Source organism: Mesocricetus auratus, unplaced genomic scaffold (genome assembly GCF_017639785.1).
Source record: "Mesocricetus auratus isolate SY011 unplaced genomic scaffold, BCM_Maur_2.0 Super-Scaffold_100023, whole genome shotgun sequence".
Classification (NCBI taxonomy): Eukaryota; Metazoa; Chordata; class Mammalia; order Rodentia; family Cricetidae; genus Mesocricetus; species Mesocricetus auratus.
Window position 1 is genome coordinate 2336493 of NW_024429204.1, and position 27000 is coordinate 2363492.

The following is a 27000-nucleotide window of genomic DNA, read 5'->3' on the forward strand; positions in this document are numbered from 1 at the left end:
CCTGGCAGGTGACGTGACTGCTAATAGATACAGATGCTTAGGAGCTGATGGGGTATATAGCCTAAGTCTGACTACTGAAAAGCCACTCATATGCTTTAAATAGAGTAATGTTACATATGAATTATCCCAAAGTACATACTTTAAAACTATATGGAAAGTGTCAAGTGTTGACAAATAAGCATACTCCTATTCATTATCAGCGGGAGTGTAAATGAGTGCAGCCACCATTGAAAATGATACAGAAGTTCTACAGTGATCTCAAGTAGAACTTCTGTATGTTCATGTTAGTAGGTTTCTGTCCACAGGAACCTAAGTCAGAATGTGTGCTCATAACATCATTTACTCCAGGCAAGATATGGAGTATCAACCAGGAAATGAATTGATAAAGAAAATGTGATGGATAGATAGATAGATAGATAGATAGATAGATAGATAGATAGATAGATATACACAAACATGTATCATGGTGTGTGTGTGAGAGAGAGAGAGAGTCTGTAGACAGATAGACAGACTTATGCCCTATTGAATACTATTTGGCCTTAAACAGAAAGTCTTGCCTTTTGTGACACATAAATGGATCTAAAAGACATTTACTATCTGAAATAAATCATGTCAGAAAAGCCAGTATTGAATAATCTCACTCCTATGATACATCTACAAACGGGGAACTTGTAGAAGTAGAGAATAACATGGTTAGCAAATGCTAGATTTGGGGGAAAGAAATGTAGAAAATTTCAGATACTTTGGAGTTGGGTAGATTGTGAGATCTGTTCCTCAGAAGGAGGACCACATTCAATAATAATGCATATTTCAAAATAAACAAGAGGGTGAATTTCAAATGTTCAATCACAAAAGACTTGAAGATGAATAAGCTCTGGATATGTTAATGAGTATAATTTGATTACCCTACATTGTGTGTGTGTGTGTGTTTCAAAACATCTAACTGTGATCTTTCAGTCAAAAATAATTACAATTATATTTACCAGACATAGAGATACACACCTTTGATCCCAATAAGCAAATAAACAGGACAGATGAATCTGAGTTTGAAGCTGGCCTCATCTACGTAGTGAGCTCTAGGACAGCTACGGCTACATAGCTAAATAGTGGGACTCTATCTCGATAATAACAGTAATAAAAAAACAATAACAATAGCTAAATAGTGGAACCCTGGCGCAGTCATGTTTTCTGCTGGGCGGCTGCCTCACAAATAATGACACAAAAACTAGTTAATTTTGACGTCCTTGCCTTTAGCCTAGGCTCATCTCAACTATCTCATGACTTAAATTGACACACGTTTTTCAGTCTGTGCTCTGCCACGAGGAGTCACCTCCTCCATCTGCACCTCCTGTCTCCTCTCCGTGTCTGGCTGGCAGCTCCACCTTCCTTCCTCCCAGAATCCTCTCTGTCTCTAGAAGTCCTGCCCAGCTATTGGCCATCCAGTTCTTCATTAAACCAATCAGAAGGCTCCTTGACAAAGATACATCTTCACAGTGTAAACAAATATTCTGCAATGTTTCTGCTTTTGTCGAAATAAAAAGGAAAGGGTTTTACTCTAACACAGTAAAACTATATACCATAAGAACAGTTGTCAGATAATAATAGCTTGTGCAATGTCCAGTCCATCTGTGCATGGCAATTTCAGGGAATATGCTCTATCTTGATGAATCCTAAGTTTAGCTCTATTGTCTATCCTATCGTGATGAATCTGAAGTTTTATACCTAAACCACATTTTATCATAACTTGTATTGCCACCTTAAAAATATCTTTTTAGACCTTAAAGTATATTAGTAGATAAACAACTTCAGTTTTTACGGTTCCCAACCTTACAAACTTTACATCCTCTATGTAAGTTTCTCTTCTGAATCTGGTAGCAAGGAAAACTGAAAATACTACTTGACAAAACAGGAAATGCAGATCAAACAACATCCGAAACTACGGAGATGACAGAAGCAGCTAGCTGCTTGGACAGTCTCTCTAGGTTACTCTGCAGCACTGGGACATCCATCTTCAGCCTACAGGCCTACAATATCTGACAGACTTTTATGTGAAGACGAAGTTTGGCAGTTGCTTTCTTCTGTGTCCTGTCTTTTCCTTTAGATAACATACCATCAGTAGTCCAGGCAAGGGCAGTTTCTTGCCCAGTGGCTAACTTTACAACAACACAAGTAGACTCCATGTGGAGCTTCTTTCATTCCCATGGTCTGTTTTGAAGTAAATTGATGCTACCAGGAGCAGACTTGTCTCACTGTCATGAAAATCCTTAAATCCTTATGATATTAAGACATTTTAAATGCCATATTCAGTAGACCTCTGAAGTGTTTGAAGACCATCTATCTACTAAGATATATCTCTGTTTATCCTTGAAAGCATACCTAACAGGAGTGCAAGTTTGACTGTTATTGATGACTAACTACTAACCTGTATTTCCTAAATATCCCAAACAGCTTTCCAGCAATAGGACTTCACATTACATTTTTAAATGAGCTGCATAGGTACAATACCTTAAACAAGAATAGAAACATATATGCAGTATAAAAAAATAACCTTAAATTTACATCAATATACAAAAATATCTTAAACAAGAGCAGCAACATATATAGAGTATGTTCTCAAAAGGATAAACATTAGCTAGGTAGTGGTGGCACACACCTTTAATGCCAGCACTCGGGAGGCAAAGGCAGGTCCTCTACACATGGTTACCACTTTCTTGAAATTGGTTTGCTTAGAAAGTTTTCTGTACTTCTTCTTCTTGCAGAGCAGGGTTTCCCAAGCAGTAGTGTGCATGAAAGTTGCTAGATACTCATCCTTGGACCTCAGCTCTGGCTCAGACATCTGACTCAGGGCTCTAGAACATCTGCTTCAAAAACCGCCTTTGGCCGTGCTGAACGGTGTACCCACGAGGCCCTGCTGTGAGGCGGAGTGGCGTCCAATAAGAGCTGACAGTTTTTAAACCCTTCACCTAGAGTCTTAACCCACGTGTCTTCCATTATTCTTCGTCATCTCCCCTTTGAGCTGCGGGCACTTTGACTCTCCTAGCTACTTAGCCCTGTGAAAATACTGTTCCTGTGGCTCCCTGGGTTTGGGGGTCACCCCACTGTCTCAGTAGTCCGAGTCCTCCCTCCTGCAGTCTTGGTGCAGATGTGCCCAGAAAGCGTCGCTAGCAAATGGCTGTCTCAGGCAAGAAGGCTACTGCTGACTCCCACTCTTTGTAAGTGACTTGGTCCATTTGCTCCCTGTGTGAGTCATTCATTAGATATCTATGAACACTAACTCTGTAGCACGTATTGTCTCAGGTGCTGCTGGTAAAGTTGCAAACTTTATTTCAACTTCATGAACCTTGTATTCTCCTGGGGCTAATGTCTGTAATTTGGTGAGCGCCCTTGGGGAATATCTTTCATATTTGAGCCTTCTGGAAGGAGTGGTAATAGAAAGATGAGAAGGAAAGGCGACGCTACAGGAAAAGAGCGTTTGGAATGACATGGCGATGCTGTAAGCATTCATAGCGATGCTGTAGGCATTCATGGCGATGTTGTGGGCATTCATGGTGATGTTGTAGGCATTCTGTTTCTGGCGTTGCTCATGCAGCATCCAAGTGGAAACCGGGAGAGACAACGAGAAGTGCGGTTGAGCCAGGCCTTCTGGCAGGTAACTGTGTCTGTTCCCAGCTACTTGGGAGATGCAGTTAAACCAGCACAGCCTGCCTGCCTGCCTTCCTTCCTTCCTTCCTCCCTTCCTCATCTCTTAATGTTTTGAGAATGAAACTTTTACACTGTTACTCAAGAAGTGACAAATGTCCAAAGTTAAGGTACATGTCAAGTAGCTTTTATAAGTAACTGCAGAAAATTACCTTCCTAGATTGAAAGTTAGAGCTCTCAGAAGTATACTTCTTAAAGTAAACCGCAATATGAAGACCTCCTGATGATCTGGATCAAGCTGAGCAGAGCTACTTTTAGAATTTTTACCTGATTCAAATACAATCACATTTGTGTGGAAGTTTTCATTGAAAGGCAAGGAAGACAGTATCATTTGTTATTGTAGTAGAATTGGTGGTAGGACATAAATGTTCTCTCATCTTGGTTACTTTTACATTTTACATTTTTATTTTCAAAGTGTCAATAATATATGACAGGGGAAAACATGTGACAGTTCACCTTGGATCTGCTGTTAGGAAGTTAGGGTAGCCAGTGAAGGCTGCAAGCAACCCTTTGTTTTGCAACCACAAAGTAGATTTCAGGATGTCAGAAAGAGAACAGAACACTGAGGGTTGAGCTACAGAGAGAGAGAGAGACAGACAGACAGACAGACAGAGAGAGAGAGAGAGAGACAACTGGAGTTAACTAAATGAAGCAAGTTTATTTGGGGAATAGACAAGTGACAAAAGTCTTCTGCCAGGAGGCAATAACCAGCTGCTAGATACATTTAACTGTGGGTATGCTCAACTCATTCTGCATATTGGGCAAAATTCATTTTAAAGCATGATAATGTTTGCTTCGTTTCTGTGAATTGTGTCATTTCTTTAAAGACTTATATATGATTCACATAATCACATAAGAATTTATATACTTTTCATTGGTAGACATTTCTTCAGGTTCAGCCTGGAACAGTTAATAGCCAGTCTCCTACATTGCAGCAGAAGCTAAACACATACTTTTGTTCGACTCTTGTAGAGAGTACGTAGGCTTAGCTTAGCAAACTTTCATCTGCTTCAGGGTTATGGCTGATTCCACCTTAAAGCAAATTTATGAGAGTGGCTGACGGGATGCAGTTGCTTCTAGTAAAATCAGAGCAGCTATAAGGAGCCGATCTCAGTCAGTCTCTGAGTAAAGTTCTATGAGAAACAGACTCCAGCTCAGACACCAGTGTAAAGCCCTATATAATGAGCCCTTGCAGCTGACTTAAGCCTATTGTAGATCTTTAAGCGGCCATGGAACAAAATGTTTTCCACATTGACATCAGTGGAAGGAGCTTGAGATGCTATCACAGCAGAAAGAAGAGATACCTTGTATGCACAGTAGCCACTGTTTAAAAATTAACATCATGAGCCTTTCTAAGCCCGGTTATTGCTAATGCAAACTCATATGTGTCAAGGTGCCCAGACTGTGTCGTTTTGTGTTCTTAAAACCTGAGTTGATGAAAAAATGAAAACAAATTGGACTAAACCTCAGAATATAATGTAATTATGTCCACACACAATGACCAACCTATTCTGATTCATTATACATGTGAGAGGCATAGAGAGAGACACTGCGAGCTGGCCTTGAGTTCAAACCCTGTAATGCAAAGATTTCCAAGTAGTAATTTGTTTTCATGAGCTGAGGGGAATCTCTGAGAATAAGTTTCTTCTGTGAGAAGCTTGTGTGTAAAAGGAAACTGGCATGATAGGTGGGTGCTGAGTGACCCGTGCCCCTGTGGGTGGGTTGTACATCCTTATTTCTTCCTAGTCTATCATTTTGACACAGCGTCAGTAATTATCTAAGGATTATAGTCAGTTACCACTAGGCCTGGCCCCCTTTCCTAATTTACAACTTAGGTTAGAGCACACATTGCAATACAACTCAAATTTGACTGAGGTAGCTCCATATTGCCATCAGTACAACAGTGTTGTGAAATGTGATGATCTGAATTAATACTTAGCAGGCAGAAGAGGCCAATGCCTCTACTGCAAACAAGTGGGAACGCCACTTATTGAAGGGAAAATGAGACTGCAGTGCTCTTCACTGTTCTGTCTGGTTAGCAGCAGTGAGTTTCCTTTGTGCTGCTTCTTGGCATCTTTGCTTCAAGGCTGAGAAAACTTTCTTGTCATTGACTGGGACAGTTACATGTGTGCAGTGTTGTATAACATTTGACTTGGAGAAAATAAAGCATTAAAAACCTTTGCTTTCTTGTACTCTGTAACATTCAAGTTCATACCTTGATTCTTTATTATGGTTCAGTTTTGTTACAGTTTAAGATGGAGTCTCATGAAACCCATAGGCTGTCCTAGATGGCTTGGAACTCTGAATCCTTTTGCCTTTACCTTCCAAGTGCTGGGACTAAAGGCATGTACCACCACCCCAAGCTTAAGCCCACCTTAAATAAAAAATAAATAGCATTGATTGGGCTCACTGAAGGAATTTTTTCACATGAAAGTCCATCTATCCTGTTCTTTTTCTTTAATATACTGCTGGATTGAGACTGTAGCTCAATGGTAGAGCGTTTTGCCTACCATGTGTTAAGTCCTGGGCTCATTCCCCAGTCACAAACACATTTAATACACTGGGGTAAATGTCACCTAGCATGTCACTGAGTTCGAATACCAATGCACCCGGAATATTTTCTGACTTAGGATACTGCAGTTTTGGAAGTATAAAAGCATGCTCTCGTTTCTTGATAAAGTGAATACAGTTTGCTATTTACATAACCCTTCTGGTGTAGACAGTCTCTGCATTAAAGTGCAGTAACAAGCTCTTCCAGCCCCAGCGTGCCATGCCATTCCATAAATATTTAGATAATGAGGTACGTGAGCTTTTCACGTTTATAAATATGCTCATTTGTAAGTTCAGTATGCTGTAACCACTCCTCCCTTTTAACCGTATATGACATTGTAAGGCAGACATGATGTTTACTTGTGTGGAGCACTGCTAAGTTTTAGTCAGGGCAGTAAAATTAGGATACATGTCACAGTGATACACAGATGTGGCTGAGAGTTGGTTCTGTGGTTTTACACTTGACTTTTTTTATAACTTATAAGATGTGGAAAATGAACTCATAATTGGAAAAAGCTACTTTGATCAAGGTCAAAGTCTGACTGTTGCCTGCTGAAGGGTGTGTCACTGTTGTGTCTCATACCCACAGTCACCATAAAGCAGGCCGCATCATAGGCGTGCACACCTGCACCTGGCTAAGTTTCTGGACATGGCTCCCGCTTGCAATGCAGGGACCATTAGACGCAGAAATGCAAAGCAGTAAGGTCAAGAAGTACATGGGAAAGAAAGCTCAATCGCCCTGCATTGTCATCGATCTAAGCAAAAAATTGTTACAGCCCCTGGCAATGCTCGAGATGTCCTTCCTCACATTTCTTCATGTAAAACATTTGAACATATATTTAAGACACTTGTGGTAATCAAGCTGGCGTGTGCGTGCGTGCGTGCGTGCGTGCGTGCGTGCGTGTGTGTGTGTGTGTGTGTGTGTGTGTGTGTGTGTGTGTGTGTGTGTGGTGACTTGTGGACCAGGGGCTTCTCTCCTGGCCTCAAACTCATACTGTTCCTGTCCCCACCTCCTGGATATCAGGAATGCACCAATGTGCCACCACACCTGGCTAGGGCTGCTTCCCAGTGGGATTGTTAAAATGCTGACACAACCTAACAAGAGGCATCAGCGTATCTGCTCGTGTCCTGTCCCAAAGTGTCACCAAGAAGCGTCCAGTTAGCAAAGGAGAATCCCTTCACTTCATCCTCTGCCGTGGTCCCCTTACCAGGTGTGCCGAGTCACCTCTCGTGAGGCCCCGTGGGCCTCAACAGGCCCCGGGTGGAACTGGTAAACGCACACATGTCGGTGCATGAAGAAGAGGAGTGAGGTCCAGCTCCTGCTCTTCTGCAGCTTTCAGCACCGTCTCCATGGTGCTGGTTGTCGGTGCAGTGCGTAGCTGTGAGAAGGTGGGGGCGCTGAAGCCGTCTGAGGAGTAACCATCCGCACGGCATGCTCTCCTAGCTATTGGAAAGCCCTTACCCTGAAGCCCACCGGTGCTGAAACTTAGAGCCCTGTGACTTCAGCACCATCTGCTTGTGCTCAAGACTTTAAAGCTCTTATCTCCACATAAAATTTCAGAGGCCTGTGCTTTTTTCTTCACCAAACTATCCATTTTTAAGCCACAAATATTTTTCCATCTCTTTCAGATTTTATCTAAAAGTATATTTTAACAGTATTTTTAAAAGTTCTTAAACAATAACAATTTATCTTGATGGATGGCATGCTGTGTTTTTTCATTTTATTTTAATTAGCCATTGTGGAACCAAATTCCCTTTTGTTTTAGTCTTTGGAATATTGTTTAATTATTGTTATCATGCCAGATATCTTAAAGGTTATTTTACCAATACAGTTTCATTTAACATAACCCATATGGAATCAATAGTCTAGTTTCCTAAAGTGAATGCTTGGAAAATCTTACATTCGTATGTTAAGAGCACACATCCTTTCCTCATTAGCGGGAAAGTACGGGCTTTTGGCACAGGTTCTGTGTGGAAGCATCGTGCAGCTTTTATATGGATTTTGTTTTTAGCCTTTGATGACACTGTTTAGAATAGGAAGTATCTAATAAGGAAGGCATTTTGTCTCAAGTGCTGCCAGTGTGTTTAATATGTGCCTGGAGGTCTGAAACATTATCTTCTTCACTACAGTAATATGCATTTAATTCTCTGAAAGCAGAAGGTCGAACTTTTAAAAGGGACTCAAAGTACATTTTCAAACAGAATAACTCAGAACATATGGAACAGGGGACCCGAGTTATGTACAGTTGGTTTTTATGGTTTAATCGTGATCATGTTAATGCACCCCGGTAGCTAATTAAAGCAAACTTTTATTGTCCATCTTAAATAAGTCAGTAAGGAGCAGAAGAGCTGAGGTAACGGCGCTGCCCAGAGAGACACACTCCAGTCCCCCGCCGCACACAGACACGGCTGTATCTGAAAACTCGGTCGCCTCCGACAGTATCAAAGCACGAGCCGTCTTGAGACTGATTATGCAGTGAACTCTCTGTTTACCTCCGGGAATGGTAATTGTGGTGATGGGCGAGCTTAGGGCCCCTTACGTGGAATGAATCACAACGTGGTTCTTAGCAGTGGCCAGAACTCCCTCAGCTGGACGGTAAATCTGCGGTGAGCTGGGGACAAAGTGGTGGATTGTCAAATACGCCTCAGTAGCCACCTTATCGTGGTGCTGCAATAATTTGGAAGTTGGGGAAAATGGAGGTAATTCAGACTTTGAACTATTTTGAGGAATAGTTTTCTGGTACTGAGAAGTTTTTACCTCTTTTCTTCCAAGGAGAGGCCGGTCTTTTGTCTCCAGGTCACCGATTCAAATCCCTTTCTGGTCAGTAGTGAGTAGGATGAGCTACCCTGCAACTTGTGTCCAGTGACCCATGTGTCCTGGCAGGCTGGAGCCTGACGGGTAATTCCCCATGCAGGCTGGACACTCACTTTCCTTACCTGACAAAACATGATTAACCAACATAGGAGAAAACAGTGCAATCAGAGAGGTTGTAAATGCAGGCTGTAGAATGCCACTCTGGGCACGAAAGCATGTTGTTTACCATACAGCATTTGTAGTCGGGGTATAAAGTGTAGTATAGTGAAAGCAGTGGCACTATAGTCAAGCATTATATACTGTGCATTACAATTGTATGTAATGTACTGTACTTTTATGTGACTGACAGTACAGGAGGCTTCTTTCCACTCAAGTCACATAAATATGAGAAATCCATTGCATTAGCATACCCAGGATATCACGATGAAACAGCAATTTTACAGTCCCATAATTTTGTGGGCACTCTAGTTTGTATGCAGTCTATCATCTAACCATATTTTTCTAACACTATCTGATTAATAATACCACAGAACATTTTAGCCTGATAAAATTCATGCTGCAGGAGAATTGTGTTAGTACTAAGATCATCAAGCAGGGGACGTGTTGACGGATGACTCTTTGCCAGCCGTAGCCAGCACAGCAAGGGGCTGTGGTCAAGGCAGGAACGCGGACTAGATTATTCAGGAAACACGGTGCCCTCTAAGAACAGGGGTACATTGTTTCATTCCAAATAGACAGTGGCCTTGTGTTTCTTGGCTCTGTAGAATCAAGTAAGTGTTGTTGGAAAACCTCGCACAAGTGTCTCCTCGCATCTTTATTAGTGATTTAACCCTTGAACGATGTCTTTGGCAATCCGCTTGCAGTCATTTGACAAACTACCAGTGACACTTTGTAGTCACACTGTGCCTTAGCTGTGCTTCTCCATCCCAAGTTGCCTTGGACCCCAGTGCAGTCCTTTTGGAACGGTGTTTGGAATACTCAAAAGCTTAGCAGGTTTTCATATTCTTACCTGTAGTTTAACTTTTGGGAATCTGTCCTAAAAATTCTTGTCACTGCTCTTAGATGCTTGTTGGCAAGAATTAAAAGCCCAAATTATGTAGAAATCGTTGAAAACAATTACTCCTAACATTAATCGAAATGCTATGCAACTTTTCACAAATTCTTTTAAAGTGGCTCTCAAGAGGCTAAGGCAGAGGAGGGAGGGAGACTGTGGCTGTGTGTATGCATGGGTGCTTGCATGCGTGTGTGTGCGCGCGCGTGCGTGTGTGTGTGTGCGTGCGTGCGCGTGTGTGTACGCGCGTGCGTGTGTGTGCGCGTACGTGTGTGCGTGTGTATGTGTATGTGTGCGTGTGTGTGCATTAGTGTGTGTATGTGTGCGTGCATGCATTAGTGTGTGCGTGCATGCATGTGTGTGTGTGCGCGTGCGTGCATTAGTGTGTGTGTGTGTGTGTGTGTGTGTGTGTGTGTGTGTGTTTGGGGCCAGTTTGGCTCCTCAGAGAGCTTACAGCAATTGTGGGCTGCATACCAAGCCCAGGCAACAGAAGCAAGCAACTTACAAGGAGAGTGCCCTGTCTAGAAATGGGCTCTGGCTCTTCGATAGGATTGTAACCACAAAAGGGTCTGAGTAATGGAAGGAAATAACTGAATCTGTTCAGTAATACTGTTGATGATACTTGCTAATGCAGTGGGAATAGGGAAGGTTTGTTTTCCTTTGCTTATTTTTATGGATTCCCCGTGTTTATATGGAGTAGTTTGCATCACTTCAAAGGGAAGCAAATGAAATGCCCACTGCCTGCTAGATACGTAGGGGCTCCCAGAAGGAGAAGCTGAAGGCCTCAAAGGGACTCCACCAACTTCTGCCACCAACTTGCCCTTTCTTCTCCACAGGGAGTCATTAACTGAAGGCATTAGGGAAGATCTAACCTCAAAGGCTTTCCTCACTGAATTATTTACTCACCTTTACCCCCTCCGAAGTGCTGTTGTAGAAAAAGAAAAATTAACATCTTTTTTTAAATGTCACACATTTTAATTTCATGATCTTTGCCCTCAAAGTCTGAACTTCTTATATTTTCCCTCTTTTTTCACTGTTCAAAAATCCCATAAATGAGTTTTATAATAAGGATGAAACGCAGAGTGCAACATTCACCCTGTGGGATCTATGTTTGCCAATGATGACACTGATTGGTGGCTGGAATCATTTGTTGTATTATTTGGGAGCTTATTTTAAGACTGCTAACATAATTATTTGGGGTTGCATTTTATAAGCTGGTTTATTGTATTAGTATAAAATGGGAAATACTGACACTCAGAAGTACAGTTTAATGAAAAAAATGCACATTTGATGTTTGGCCTCAAGAATTTCTTGGCATTGGTGTAGGCTATCAGGAGACTGAGGCATAAGGATTGCTGTGAATTTCCTGCCAGTCTGGACAGCATAGTTTCAGGCTAGCCCAGGTCAAGGAGCAAGACCCTTTCAAAAAGGAAAAAAAAATTTCCCTTGGATGATGAAGTGTTTGTTTTGTTTTGTTTAAGTGGGCTTTCCTGTAGTTTTGTGATTGTTGTGCTTTAAGTTGTGCTAGATTCATTTTAAGTGCCTTGAAACACCATGTTCAGAGAACGCTGTGCCTATAGTGACACTCGATGAGTAACTACTTTGGCATGCCTGCTCGTTTTCTCTTACAGGTCTCTAAGCAAGAACAGAAGAAAACGGATGCATTTGATGGAGGCACAGCTGAAACCTCCTCCCGATACAGCGGTGCTCAGGACAGTGGCATCGGCAGTGACAGCGTCAACATCCGAATTGTGCAGATCGAGCCTCGCAGCGGTGCCAGTCAGCACCGCATCGCCCGCCCCTCGCACCAGTCGTCAATCGTGAAAAATCTCAACTTCATTCCTTTCGACATATTTATCACTGCAAGCAGGATCTCGCTGATGACCTACTCCTCTCTGGCTGTACCAAAGTTCAATCTACCGGAAGAGAAGGAAGACGGGAAAACAGGCCGGAACCCCTTAAGCCTCCCAGAGGTCGATTCCGATGTAGCGAAGCCTGCCCAGGCCTGCATCTCCATGGTGACCGCCGAAGATCTCTTCAGCAGTTCTTTTCCTTCAGGGAAGAAACCAAGGGTTCTCTCCCTTGAAAGCCTCCACGCAGCCACGCGGTCATGTGCCAGACAAGCCCTCGGCGTCACTGTCGTTCGGCAGCCTGGCCGGAGGGGAACCGGCGACTTAGAGCTCCACCCGTTTCTGTACCTAGTTGTATCCCAGCCTTCCCTGATTCTGAGTTGTCATCACCGGAAACAGAGAGCGGAAGTGTCCGTCTTCGATGCTGTGCTGAAAGGTGTAGCCCCTGACTACAAATGCACAGGTAAGCGTCTCGCAATGCACTCAGTGATGGAGGAAAAGCAGAGGACCGAGCAGACGTGCATGGCTTCTCTCCTCTGCAGAGTGTGGTCAGTACGTCACCGAGTTAGGGACGGTGTCGGGGGAATGTGCCAGCGTGCGACACCAGCATTCCCACTGTGCCTCTCAGTCTTTCAGTCTTTTCCAAACCCAGGAACCTAATGACACGGGCCCGTCCTTGGCTGTACTTACAATGTCTAGTGTTTGGAGTCATAGCTGTTCTGTTTTTACTGGTAGCAGCCCATAGGTAGGCTACCTGCATTAGTACAGTCGTTTAAAAAAGAAAGAGTAAAAAGCTTGTTTAGTGTTTATCTCACTGCAATTGAATAAATTTCACATGCAATCAAGAAAGATTATCAAAGTGTGGGATACTTTAAAGAAACTTTTATTGAGAAGTGTCGATTAGTTGCAGCCCCTGCCACGCCTTCCTTATAAACAGGAGGCATCTTGTATTATTGCAACCATATAGAGACTAGGAACTTGAGTTGTATGAACATTAAATAATAAGACCCAGTGAAAATGGAGCCATGCAGAGGGTAAGAAACCCTCTTCCTAGAGTTGGAGATTTGGCAGCAAACACTGGAGAGTGAGCCCTACGTCTGTGACCAAGGGAGCACATGACAGTCTGACCTCGAGGGAGCACATGACAGTCTGACATGTTGCTGCCCCACCTCATTGGTGGAGGCCAGCACTGAGACATTTAAAGAGCAGCTCTGACCTGAAAGTCAGGCTGACTAATTCTTCCCATTAAAGGGATGTTCTCTGTTACAAGAAACACAATTTGAAGAAACGAAGGGTTTCTAGCTCATGGTTTGAGGGACACATACCATCAGTCCATCTTGACTGGAACGGCATGGTAGCACAGATACAGGTGACAGTCACACGGTGTTGACAGTCAAAACACAGGCGTTGGGTGCTGGTGTCCCAGGTGCCTCTCCTATTCCAGGTGGGTCTTCCCTTCTCAGTTAAAAGTCTGGACGGTCCTCACAGTCACACCCGAAGGCGGCTCTCCCAGGTGTTCCCAAATCAGCCACATCACACAGCACGTGACTGGAAGACAGGCAGCAAGGTTATGGATGGTGTGGAACCAAAGCCTCTTGCCAGGGCTGCTTCCTGGTGTCTCCTAGAACGCTCTGTCTATGGTATCCAGATGGCAGTCACACTAGGCTTCTAGAGGCCAACCACTCACCTCTAAAGAGCTGCCAACCCACAGGCAGCCTGAATCACCATGCCAAGTGTGAATACCCATGGTTCTTGGTGAATGCTGTCAAACAGGTCTACTGTTGTGAGAACCATCTGTTAACATTAGCTGATGACACTATCTTCCTTCTTCAAACACTCCCATCACTGAAAGCCTGTGATGTATTAGGGACTTCAAGGCACAGGAGGACATCTTGCTATGGCTGTTGTTGGTAGGAACCATCTATATTATCTGAGGACTTCTGCCTACTTAACTAATGCCTCTGTACAACTTTGCTTATCATTGGTTGGGACTTGGTACAGATTACGATAGTAATCTTAATTCCCAGCACCTCCATAACATCATCGAGCTATAGTCTCTCGTGTGGGGCAGGTCTTCAGTTCCTCTGCTAAGAGGTGAGAGGACAGGGGAGAATGGGGGCAGGGATTAGCACATGTGCCAGGAGGAGGCCACAGAAATCACTGGGGCCTTGGGTAGTAGATCAGTGTTCACCATGGTTTATGAATGAGCGTTGGGAGCCCATTCCAAATAGAGGGATGCTCTCTCAGCCTGGACACATGGGGAAGGGCCTAGGTCCTGCCCAGAATGAAATGACAGGCTTTAGAGATCCCCCCCAAGGAGGATCTCACCCTCCCTGGGGAATGATGTGGGGATTGGGTGGGGGGCTGGAAGGGCTGATGGAGGGACAAGGGAGGAGGGGTGGGAAAGGGAGCTGGGACTGACATGTGAAACATTCACATTTCTAATTTAAATAAAAGCATATATTGAGAAAAGAAAGAATAAGGAAAGATTAAGGTATCTCTTTCATGGGTTGGGCATAGGTTGTGGAACCCAATACAGAAGATGAAACTAGAGAGAAGGCCATGGGCCTGTTTGAGCGGAGTGACCTTCTGAAGAAAATTGACTGCATATTGTTCTGTGGGTGCCTTTCTCGGACTTCCACTTAGACCCTTACATGATCCAATAGAGCAATTTTTGATAACCAAGCATGACCAGTATAGTATGTACTTCACATGACATTGTTTCTTAAAAGTTAGTTCAGCACTTTAAAGAAATGTGTTAGAAAACCAAAACTGCAAGTAGTTAAAATACAATTACTTAAAAAAAAAACCTGTAACTGTCACTGAGTACTCTGCCAAGAATTGTTCTGTTTTAATGCATTCTTTTATCTCACCCTAATAATAACGCTGAGGAACGTCATGTCTCATATTACAGACAGAGAAACTAGGGAAGTAAAGTTTAGGGAAGCAATGGCCCAAAGTCCCAGCTGTCGTGGGAAGCAACTACGATTCCAACCCCAGGGTTCATCCACCCTCTGCAGCTGGACTGTCTCCCTCTGGGTGCTCTGAGGAGAGCTGTGAAGCCATTGTCTGCTCAGACTTCCTTCTCCACACAGCTTGTGCAAATGGTTCCCTCTGCAAGTGTTACCTGGTGAATTTGTCTACTAAAGGCACCCAGTGATGTGACTGTATAATGCAGCTGTCTTCACTCCGTGACAAACCTGGCTTCCCATTTGGTGCTATTTATAGGATGCAGAATTGCCTGAGAGGGCAACTGTGGTGAGAAGAAGTAGTTTATGAATAGTTCTGTGGCACTAATGGTAATAATCGCTAGCATTAAGTCTAGTAAGTGGGAGGCCCTAATGAAGGTCTCTTATTACTGCTTTCATCAGTGTCAGGTGGCAGAGAGATGACTAAGCTGGAAAGCAGGAAACTGAACTTGTATCATCACCCCTGTCCTTCGTTGGCAGCTGTCTTATGCAGGCCCTCGATGTCCATCCTTGTGTTGTGTTCCCTTGTCACTAAATGTGAGGATTACAGAAGATGTGAACGAGGACAGTTAATTCCAGGTCTCTAGTTTAGTCACTCTGTAATCCAGACTTCATCTCCCCCCCTTTCCAAGTCTATAATGTATGATTAATCCACAAAGACATTAGGCTAACGTCTGGAGCAACCATCGTGCCAGTTTAATACGACTATTGGCTTTTGAAGACATTAATTTTCTTTGATGCATGAAAAATGCTAATTAGTTTTCTTAGTGTTTTAAATAATTTATATTAAATATTAAATCATTCAGAACTGGACTTTGGAAATTTCTTTTTAATTGTTCCACTTGGATCAACTAATCAACTCCTGTTACTGATTTAGTTATCAAAATAGAGGTTATATAGAACTTCCCCATATCCCTAAGAGAAATCTGTTCCATATACATTGGTCTGTGGAAGTCCTAAGACAGTAACTTTACACATAAGAACAATATGCATGGCTCTTCTGTTACAGTCCTTAGGGTGGGAGCAGGGGAAGTGAGATGGGATTGGCTGGCTCTGTGTTTGAGATCTAAAGTCAAGACTCCTCATTGTCTGTGAGTTGGAATAATAAATTGGATTGTCGATTGAAGCTAACTTTCCAAGAAAGTTTAAGAGGAAAGATCAAAAGCAACAGACATTACAATGAAAGAAGACACAGGTTTTACATAGCTCGTATTTTTGGATATTTAAATGAATAATCTACTAAAGTAATAGGCAAGAGACAGCAAATTCAGCATGTATGTGCATGCTGGTTAGTTTGCAAACTTAGTGCAAACCTAAACATTCCTGGGAAGAGGGACTCTCAGGAGGGGAATTCCTTCCCATTGGAGAGGCCTTTGGGAACGTTTCGTGATTGCTATTTGATATGGGAGGCCCTACCCCACTGGGTGCTTCCATCCGTGAGCAGGTAGGCCTTGGCTAGGTAAGAAAGGTGACTGAAGGGCCAGTCGGGCCTGTAGATTTCTCAGTGGTCTCTGCTTCAGTTCCTGCCCCCAGGCTCCTGCCTTGCACCTGTAAGCATTTTCCTGCCCCCAGGCACTGTAAAGCCTTGTCCTGCCCAGGCTGCTTTTGGTCGTGGCGTTTATCCCAACAAGGGAAAGCAAACTAGAATAACGTGCTTCCCAATGGCTTCATTACATCAACATTTTGAACACACCTTCAGTTGTTAAGGGAATATTGTGTGGGTTTGGAGTGTCTTTTTTGTATTTAGTTAATTTTTAGCTAAAAAAAAATTATTACTAAAACTGACACAGTGTTGCTTGTAATTGCTTGTTGATTTCCGTGAAGGTCATAAGCCATTATGCATGCTGCTCAGGTATATCATATATGTTTATATATCATATATGTATCTTTGTATCCTTTATATGAGGATCCTGTAGAGTAAATGTAAACAAAGAATTTTGTTTTATGCTTTTAAAGGGCCTGCTCTGTTTATAGGATAATATTTTAAGGAGATAAAAATGATTGTTTTATTTAGGAATATGTGTTATTTATTTATTTTTGATCTGACACAAGCTCGGGTTTTCTGGGAAGAGGGAGCCTCAGTTGAGAAAACGCCTCCATCAGATTGGCCTGTAGGTTAGTCCTGGGGCATGGTATTGATGAATGATTGATGAGTGACTGCTTAGCCCACCATGATGCCACCCATGGGCAGAGGAGGGCCTTGGGTTGCACAAGAATGCACTCCAGTGAACAGCATTCCTCCATGGCCTCTGCTTTTCCCTGCCTTGAAGCTGGAAGCTTCCTCAGATTGCTTTTGGTCATGGCCGTTTATCAGAAGAACAGAGAGGCAAAGGGCTACAACTCATGATGTGACATCTAGGTCATTTATTCATTAATTTGTGTTATAGAAAAATCTGGGGAAGAACCCATGCCTGGGACCTAGTCGTCTTAGACAGTGGGATTCTAGAATTCAGACTCTTATCGCATTGAGTGATGTAAACACTCCATCTGATGCATCACTCCTTGTTAAAGCGTGGCTCTGGGCAATCCAGGAAGGTGGAGGTCTAATGTTAGCTTCTGAACATTTTATTCTGCTGACATACCAAGGGTATCACATGAAGACTTCAGATGCAAAACTGATACTCCGTTGAACATTTTTGGAATGTGCTGCTTTATCTCAAAACAATTCTATTGAGTTTATCAGTGTTCTTTTTGAGACTGTTTTTCTTCCTGTTTATTTAGTCAACTCCACTTAGTGCCTTAGGACCTCTTACCCTTCCCCATGGGTTTCCAGCTTATTCGTTTTCAGCTCCTGCAGACACCTGGGAGGCTGTATTAAGGGAGACCTGCCTTCTGCCTTCAAGCATCTCATGTTGTTTAATAGCTGTACTGAGTGTTGCTGATAAAGGTTTAGGGAACACAGGTCCTCGTGGGATGAGGTATGCTAGGAGGCATTTGAATGACCTGGGTAAACCCTGGACTTCTTCTCGAGAGACACTGTGCCAAACACCCTGAATACAGAGGACTACTGTGATTTTATTAGTGGTAGATTCAGCTCTCCTTCTGCCCCGCATGGGTTCTAATGAGAAGTCTGTGTTCAATGCAATCACGGTCTCTAAATATGCAATCAGTTCCTTTTCTGTAACTGTGCTCATGACCAGTGTCTTCTCTAAGCAGTAGCCATGCGTTTGAGCTTAATTCTTTTAGTTTATTCATTTTTAGGTTCTGTGTGCTTCTTGATTCTGTGAATTAGGTTTTTATTTTGTTTCTATTAAATGTGAGATGAAATTTATTTAAATTTGTTTACACCATTCTGTCTGCCCCTCTAGTGCCTCAATGTTACTTTATAATTCTGTCCGACAGACCTCTTAAGGCTTTCTCGAGTCCCACCTTGACCCATGTGATCAGGTAGCTTTTATTGACTTTCAGTTTTGGTTTCCTTATTGGAAAAATGTATTTCTACCCATTTCAAGTATGTGTACCCTGGCCTTATGAAGTATAAGTGTAATAGTGACTTACAGTCTTAAATGTCTTTGTTACTGCCACAGTAGCACAGACACCATCTTCTACACACACATGCATACATGCACACACACATGCACACACACACACATACATGCACACACAAACACACACACACACACACATGCATGTGCACACACTGGCCCTCAGCACAAAGCCAAGAGGAAAGAGAAAAGGTTACAAGGTTTCCATTCCCAGTTCCTGAAACTATAGGGACCTTAATTCTGTTTCTGTTTTGATTATCTGCTTCCCATAACTGTACACACAGCTCAGGGCTCACTCTCAAATCAAAGTTATAGGAAAAGAAAATAAAAGCAAAGACAAAAAAAAAAACTAAACTCAGAAACTCACCACTGAATGAACCATATACATAAGCTTGGAAGTCCTTCCTAATTTGTGTTGTTCTTACTTTTCAGAATGCCTAAGTGTTTGTGTGTGTGTATGTTTGTGTGTTTGTGTGTTTTTATGTGCATGCATGTATGTATGTATGTGTTTAAAATTATGTACAGGATATGGGTTATGTGGAAATGAACTTAATCCGTTATGGCTGGTACTAGAAATTCTGCAGTTTTAAAGTAATAGTATCCAGTCCATTAGCGAGTGCCTGGTGCTGTGAAATACTTACTGTATGATTTCCTGCAGAAGTCATATGTTACTGTCTGTACGTTTATGAGCATGGGTCATTTGATTAGATTATAATGATAACTACTGCTTCCAGGAAATTGTCAGCATTAACCCAAATTCCATGCATGCCACCACTAAGCTATCTCCTGACCAAATATGAACCATTTAGAAAATGCTGTGAAATCGTCTTTGTTGTCAGTCCACAGGATGTATGGCATATATATTTGCACTCACATACATACATGTATTTTATATATCTGTTATTTTATATATTAATATACATAATATATATTTATTATGTGTTTTTGAGACAGGGTCTGGGGATGTAGCCCCTAGTGGCCCTGCAGCTTGACATCTCCTGCCAGAGTCTCTCAAGAGCTTGGAATCAGCTGTATACCACCATACCTGGCATATATTTACTTATTCTATATGTATACATGAAATATAAATTTTGTTGGACTCTAATGAGAATATGTGGCAAGTAATGTCTACTACTTAACTACATCTAATTTATAAACTGAAGTGAGATGATAATTATTACAGTTCTTATCTTAATCAAGTTATTTTATAAAGTATAATTTCCAACCTGTAAAACTTAGCTATCCCAAATTATACTAGTTATCTGATTAAGTATATGCAACACTGTGTTTTTATTTCCTTAGTCTAAAGACTGGAAGTTTATATTTAAACACTAGTTTATCATCTTGAGTTCATTTTTGACAGGTAATATTAATAAATTACAAATGATTTTCAGTATAGTCTAAGTAAATAATGCATCTTTAAGTCACCAAACTTTTAAATATTAAAATAATATGCCAGCAGACTTTTTCATGCCCTGCCCACCTGGAGCAACGTCTAACAGAAATGAGGTCTCTGCCCATACCTTTATATGTAGCAGCTGTAGTATTGACAATTCCCATTTAAATAAAGATGTATGCAGTTGATTTCAGCATAATCATATTAATTGTGTTTATAAATATTTTAAATGGTATTTATTTTGTTTAAGTAATGAAGCCCAGATTTTAAATTACCTCATAACTTGACTGTGTAGCCTAAGGCAGCTTGAAAATGTCATTTTCCTTATTTGTTTGCTGATTTTTACTTTTGGTTCATTTGTTTGCTTTTGAAGAAATGCCTGTGCCATCTGGTCATTTGTGGATGAGTTCAGCCATTCTAAGGGAATTAACCAACCCTGTACTTCCTTAGTAAACTGTCAGGCCAGGGTCTTAAGTTCTGAGGCCAAATGAAAGCAATTCATTTGCTCACTCAGAACTTCTATTCAGATAATAACTTTTCAAATATCAGATAGATTAAAATAGAAGATTTAAGGATGATTGGAAAGTATCACACTGAGAAAAAGCAAGTCGTACCACACTCGGTTGGATGGTAACCCCAAAGACACGGTGTGTGTGACATTGGATATTTTTCTGTGTTTTGAAATGCTGTAGCTATGAGAGAAGAGACAGGCATTGAGTAGAACCCAATAACAGCTCTACATTTAGAGACTCAGTATTGAGTTCTAATCCCAGCTCTGGTTTGTATAGCTGTATAACTGTAAGCAAGTTAATCTTAATCTCTAAGCTTTAGTTTCTCTGTCTGTGACATGGGGCTGACACGGGTGGCGGCTTCTTGAACTGTCAGGAGGAGTAGCTCTTAGTTCATTGTGTGGCACAGAGGTTAGTAAATGCTCATGTTACTGCAGTTGCTTTTATTATTTTTGTTACTACCTTTAAATCTATTTAAAATAGTGGCTAAAATATATTCATATGTCTCAGTGTCATTAAAGCTATTGTGCAACACGAAATGTTTCAATGACATCACTTGGCTGGCTGTCCCTTTCAATGGGCCCAAAGAACTTGTGCCAAGGACATTAGAGTGAACCAACGGTTGAAAACTCATAAACTAGTTTCTTACACTCCATAAATCATATCTTGATTTCATTGAGTCATTATGGGTTCATGAAAAGGATTGAATTACATGTGTCTTTAGAATCTAAGGTTATTAATGTCCCTGGAAAGGCTTAGAATTAACCTGTGACTTTAATGTCATAAGGATCGCAACTTAAACATTTATCTGAAGATTCAGCTTCTGGGAACATTTCTTGCTGGTCTGTAACAGGAAGTAAAACTAATTCGCTCACCTTGGCAAATAAGTAGATGGCTTAAATGCATCACTCAGGGAGAAAGGTAGTGAAAAGTGTGTGAGAAATGACCCAATCATCAAGGACAGTTAATAATATATGATGAAATGTACTGGAAAGAAAATCACAAGACTTGACTCTTTATCTTAGTTCCGATGCCCAGTCTCTTTCCTGCAGCAACTAAAATTTTGATGATGCAATCTCCTCTGTCTATAAAAATGATATAGCAACATCTGCTCAGTACACTTCTGAACACTTTGATGTCACTAAGCTCTTGGATTCGAACAGGGAATATTTACAATTAGAATTAAGTTCATCTTCCTTGAGTGTGTGACTACTTTATATCAAATAGGAGAGCAAGTGCCTGTATTAAGTTGCGCTGAATTTTTATCAAATGGTATCCTATCAAATATTTGAAACTCGGGGTATAATTTAACATGGAGACAACCAAATAGCAAAGAGATTTAGAATACCAAAGAAAGCGCTGGGTGGTGGTGGCACACGCCTTTAATCCCAGCACTCAGGAGGCAGAGGCAGGCGGATCTCTGTGAGTTCGAGGCTGGGCTGGACCGACAGCCTCGAAAACAATACAGAGGAACCCTGTCTCGTAAAAACCAAAAAAAAAAAAAAAAACAAACAAACAAACAAAAAAAAAACAAAGAAAGAGCAAAGCAAAAATTTGGGATTGCGCTTGCACACATAGCCCTCTGGTTACTGTCACAAAGGACAAAGAACAACGTCCTTCCCGAGATGCGGAGGGTTTATTTCCAAGAGTAAGGAGCAAGGACCCTTTAGTCCGTCACTTTTTTCACTGCCGTAGGAGACAGAACAGCAGAGCATGAATGAAGGAACGGGCACTTACATGTCTGCAGATGCCTGGGTCGCAACTCGAGCCACAGCTCACCTGGGGCCCAGTGCCATTCAGGGTTGGAGGCCTGGTTATTCCTGAGCAGACACTGAACTGCTATGACATATTCTTGACCCCAGTTCTTTCACAATTTAATTATCAGGTGTTATAGGGACCTCATAGTCTGCATTTGATTCTGTGGTCTTTTAACAAAGGAAGGCCAACTATTTAAACTACAAATCATAAATCAAATACAGAAAAGCATGAAAGCATACGTATTGTATATTTGTCTTCCTTCCCGGTGGCCAGTGGCCAGATGCCAGGCCTCTCATGACAGGGACCTGCGCTCCGTGACCTGTGCACGGGGAAAGCCAGATGCAGCCGTGGTCTCTTCCCGGTCTCTGTTGGCGTCTACCATCTTCAGTTCCGTAGAGAGACACTGGATCCAGTACATAGCCCCCCCCACCCCCCGCAGTGCTTCCCATCAAACTGTCCACACGCTCTGTCACAAAGACTCGTTCCTTCTTAAGGATTCATTTGTTTTCCATGTGCTGGGTGTTTGGCCTTCGTGTGTGTACATGTACCAGATGCGTGTCCGGTACTCATGGCAGTGAGAAAAGGGCACCAGATTCTCTGGAACCAGAGTTAGAGGCAGTTAATGAGGCACCGTGTAGCTGATGGGAACCACCCAGCTTCCCTGAGCAGCACGCGTTGGTAACTACGGAGCAGTCTCTTCAGCCACTCAACCACTCTTGACAGGGCACAAGAAGTCTGAGCTAAAAGATTGTCTTTTCTCGAGTATTCAGAGAAATGCGGCAACTGTGGGGTCCCCGAGTCTCCGACGAAGGAATCTTTTAAGTGTAGCACAGTTACTGTGACACCTGAGTACTTTATCATACTGCCCTATGGCAGCCTGAAGTCTGCTATACTCACTAACTTGTTTGTAACTCACAGTGGGGTCTTGTTTCGGGGTCTTCTCTGTATCTGCCCACACACTATTCTTTTAGTCAGAAAATTGAAAGCCGCCCGCTTTGGCTTGAAGATTATTATTTCCTTGATTCATATGTAGGCCACGTATGTCTAAGGGATTAAATAAAGTGTCAGGATACAATTCTGATAATCATTGGAAGTGAAATAGAAGGTAATTGCATGTCTGAAGTGTTTGACAGGGATGTAAGATGTGTTGATTATTTGAAGCCTTGGTGATTCATTTATTTTTAAATAAACTAGGTTTCTCTTTATGTTTAAGCTGGATAATTTCTAGTGGTAAACAAACTTCCTTATTATTTTTACCTTTTTCATTATATCCCTCTTATTTTAGATGAGAGATAAAGAAATTAAACTAGATGGAATAGGCAGCTATATGCATACCGTACACTGTGGTGGTTTGAGTGTGAATAGATGCATATCTAATACATTTGGATGCTTAAGTCATCAGGGAGGGCACTATTTAAAAAGGATTAGAAGGTATGGCCATGTTGGAGGAAACATGTCAGTAGGGGTGGGCTTTGAGGTTTCAAAAGCCTTAGCTGGGCTGAGGAAGAGGGAGGGAGGGAGGGAGGGAGGGAGGGAGGGAGGGAGGGAGGGAGGGAGGGAGGGAGGGAGGGAGGGAGGGAGGGAGGGAGGGAGGGAGAGAACATGAATATGTGTTTGTCTATCTGTTTGTCTGTCTGTCTGTCTCTGTCTCCCTGTCTGTGGATCAGGATGTAGTACTCTCAGCTACTACTACAGGGCCTGCCTTTATGCTACCATGCTCCCTGCCATGATTAAAATGGGCTAAGACTCTAAAACTATTACATGCTTTCTTTTTTAAGAGTTTCCTTGGTCATGGTGTTCCTTCATAGCAATAAAACATTGACAAACACAGAGGTTGTTACCAGGAAACAATGTATTGCTGTGACAGGCCTAACCATGATGTTTGTTGTCGGAATATAGAAGATTTGAGGACTGTGGACTAGAAAAGCAATTGAACATTTTTAAGTGGGGCTTACTGGGCCATTCTAGTAGGAGCATGAAAGAAAGTAGCAATCACAATAATGCTTAATTTCCAAATAAAAACAGTGACAAAGCCATGATTCCACTTTTCCACACACAAACCCAAATGTACTGTTTTTCTCCCTGAAATAGATGGCAAAACTATCTGGAGGAACTTCTAGTATTCTATAACTGAAATATAATAATGCCAAACGGCAATACTTATCTACTGATAGTATCTCAATTGATATCAGGGGAAAAACACAACTATCTGTGTGCACGTGTGCATGCACGCGCGCGCGCGCACACACACACACACACACACACACATACTTTTAACAAAAAGAACAGAAATGCCTTTGGCAGATGCAATCCTGTGTCTGAATCTTGTCTCATGGCCTTAGCTGATATTATAACCACCGCCTTCAACTAACCATTATGTATTTTCTCTACCCTTAGTACATACCTCTTTCCTAAAGTGTCTGGGCCCTTTGTCATCCTGCCTGTATGAGGTTATTACAGTTTCTCGTTGACCTCAATAACAAAACTTAATAATACCAAGAGATGCCCTGAAAGGTCTTCTGCATTCATAATCTTCAGTAACTCTGTTGAGAAGAAGCAGACCGGTTTCCCTGTGGTAGTGGCAATCAGCCGCCACCCCTAACACTGTCATTCTCTCTGACTCTCCTGACTCAAGGACTCAGTAGCCCCAAGTGGCCATGGGGCAGAGGGAGTCTGAACTTGCAGTTCATGGCAGCATGAAGCAGTGTTCCCTACTGGGTCGGTGGAGTTGATGGGGAGTGGTATCATTCCCATTTCTACCCGTTGGTTCCTGGACCAGAGAGAGTCCTTGTTGTATTTAAAGTATTATCATATATTAAATATTGGTTTAAATCATAAGCTGACTTTTGAAGAACTCTGACCGAGCCCTACGGTTTTGGACACCTAATTTGGCTTGATAACTGTGTTTTTAAAAAGGCCACGCCACCAGCCGGTCGGTGGTGGCACACGCCTTTAATCCCAGCACTCAGAAGGCAGAGGCTGGCGGATCTCTGTGAGTTCGAGGCCAGGCTGGACCGACAGCCTCCAAAACAATACAGAGAAACCCTGTCTTATTAAAAAAAAAAAAAAAAAAGGCCACGCCACCGTTCTATGAAGACAGCTGCTCTGGGATGATGGAGAAGTGTTAAGACCAATTGCTTTCCGTGGTCACAGGCCCACTGTCACACTTCTCTTTCTGTGAGGTTAGTTCCTTGGTCAGAAACAGTGCTGCGTGGAATACGAGATATTGAATAAGGCAGTCTGTAAGTCCATGGATAGTAGTTTGGGTAGAAGTATTATATTCAGAAAAAGCAAATCAATACCCATAAAAAGTATCTACCCTAGGAAGGACAAAACACTGTCCTTTCCGTGATGGGAAGTAGCCCAGTAAAGTTAACATGTCACCAGATTGGTGGCTGGTTGCTCTGGGAAACTATACCGTACTAGGGATCCAGGGTGGATCTCTGCTGTTGGAAGATTCAGTATTCATTAGGAGCCATAATCAAGTCAGGCCTGGTGAATGGAATCCCATGTGTGAGCCCAAATGTAACTTTTATTTCAGCCACTATGGCCATTTTATCCATGGGAATGGCCAGCAAAAGAGGCTGACTTCCCAAAGAGCAGGTCATCCTATCTACTTGATTATTGAACATCTCCCCTGCTGAGGTCACCTTTTGGTAAATATCTCCATGGGACACAGGGATCTTCACATCCTTTGCCCATGTGGATAGATCTGTCTACCTATCTCTGCAGATGTCTTTCTCGCCAATTTTCCAGTCTTTGACCACTGAGCAAAACCATCACCTATACTCCCAAAAGTCAGTATGCAAACCTATATCTGGCCATTTATTTCTCCTTCCAAGAAAAATGTATGACAATGTGCACAGAAATTCTGTCCATTGTGAAGCGTTCTTTCCCAGAAAGAGAATCTAACCCTTTAGCCATCCACTTTTGGGTGAGGCCTGGAGTGTGCAGAACCATTTGTAAACCATGCCCTAGCCTTCTCTTGCTCAGCCAGCCAGACACGGGACAGATACCGGCAAGTCACAGGTGCATATTTGGATACCAAAAGCGTTGTAACAGGAGTGGGATCCATAGACGTTTGGACAGCCACTTCATGTAACTTGCTGGTACCGATAGCACATGTTTGGGCTCGATCGCTTATGAACCATGATGAGTTGCTATTTTGCATGCCCAACTTTATTTCCATTTACAAGCATAGGGAATGTAGAGGTTCTCAGCTTAAAAACAAACAGGGAAATACAGTTGAAATGATGAATCAGTCATCCTCTAAATTTTACTAGACCTTTTCATTAGCAGAAATTGGCAAGAGCTCTCCACCCTAGGGAAATTTCATATGATGGTCTATCATATTTGAGTTAGCATTTGTAACCACAGTAGACTAGGGTGTTGCAGTGATTAATATTGTCAGCTTGACAGGATCTAGAATCACCTGCCAAACCAACCTCTAGGCATGATTGTGAAGTCTTGACAAGACAGGTTAATTTTGGGCGCATGCTCACGAGGGAATTTCCACATTAGGTTAGTTAAGATGGGAAGTGATTCTGTAGCTAGGGGCAGTACCATCCCATGAACTGCGGTCCTAGGCTGAATAAGAAGTAGAAAGTGAACTGAACGCCAGTGGCATTGTCTCTCTCTGCTTCAGTACCAGCTGCCTCGAGCCCCTGCCACCATGAATAGTTTACCTCGATGTACTGGACTCTGGGACTAGGAGTCTAAAGGAAGCCTCCCCAAGCTTTTCTTGGGAGTATTCTGTCACAGGAAGGAGGGAAATTACTGGTACAGGTAGCATTGAAAATGGCACCAGTGTAATCCAAACAAATTTGTGACTCTGGTTAGTTGTATCTATCACGACAAAGTATGTTGCCTGGAACTCCCAGAGAAATTGCTACTAGAGTAACTCCTCTTTCCAGCACTA

The 27000-nt window shown here is 42.3% G+C and overlaps 1 protein-coding gene across 3 annotated transcripts in view; it reads left to right on the forward strand.

Moving 5' to 3' along the window:
- Vps13b (vacuolar protein sorting 13 homolog B) overlaps positions 1 to 27000 on the forward strand; it is a 431910-nt gene that overhangs the window by 243044 nt on the left and 161866 nt on the right. For all 3 annotated transcript variants that reach the window (XM_040730365.1, XM_040730363.1, XM_040730364.1), the window contains exon 33: positions 11747 to 12428. In XM_040730365.1, the coding sequence (XP_040586299.1) occupies positions 11747 to 12428 (682 nt within the window). The remainder of the gene's footprint in view (positions 1 to 11746; positions 12429 to 27000) is intronic.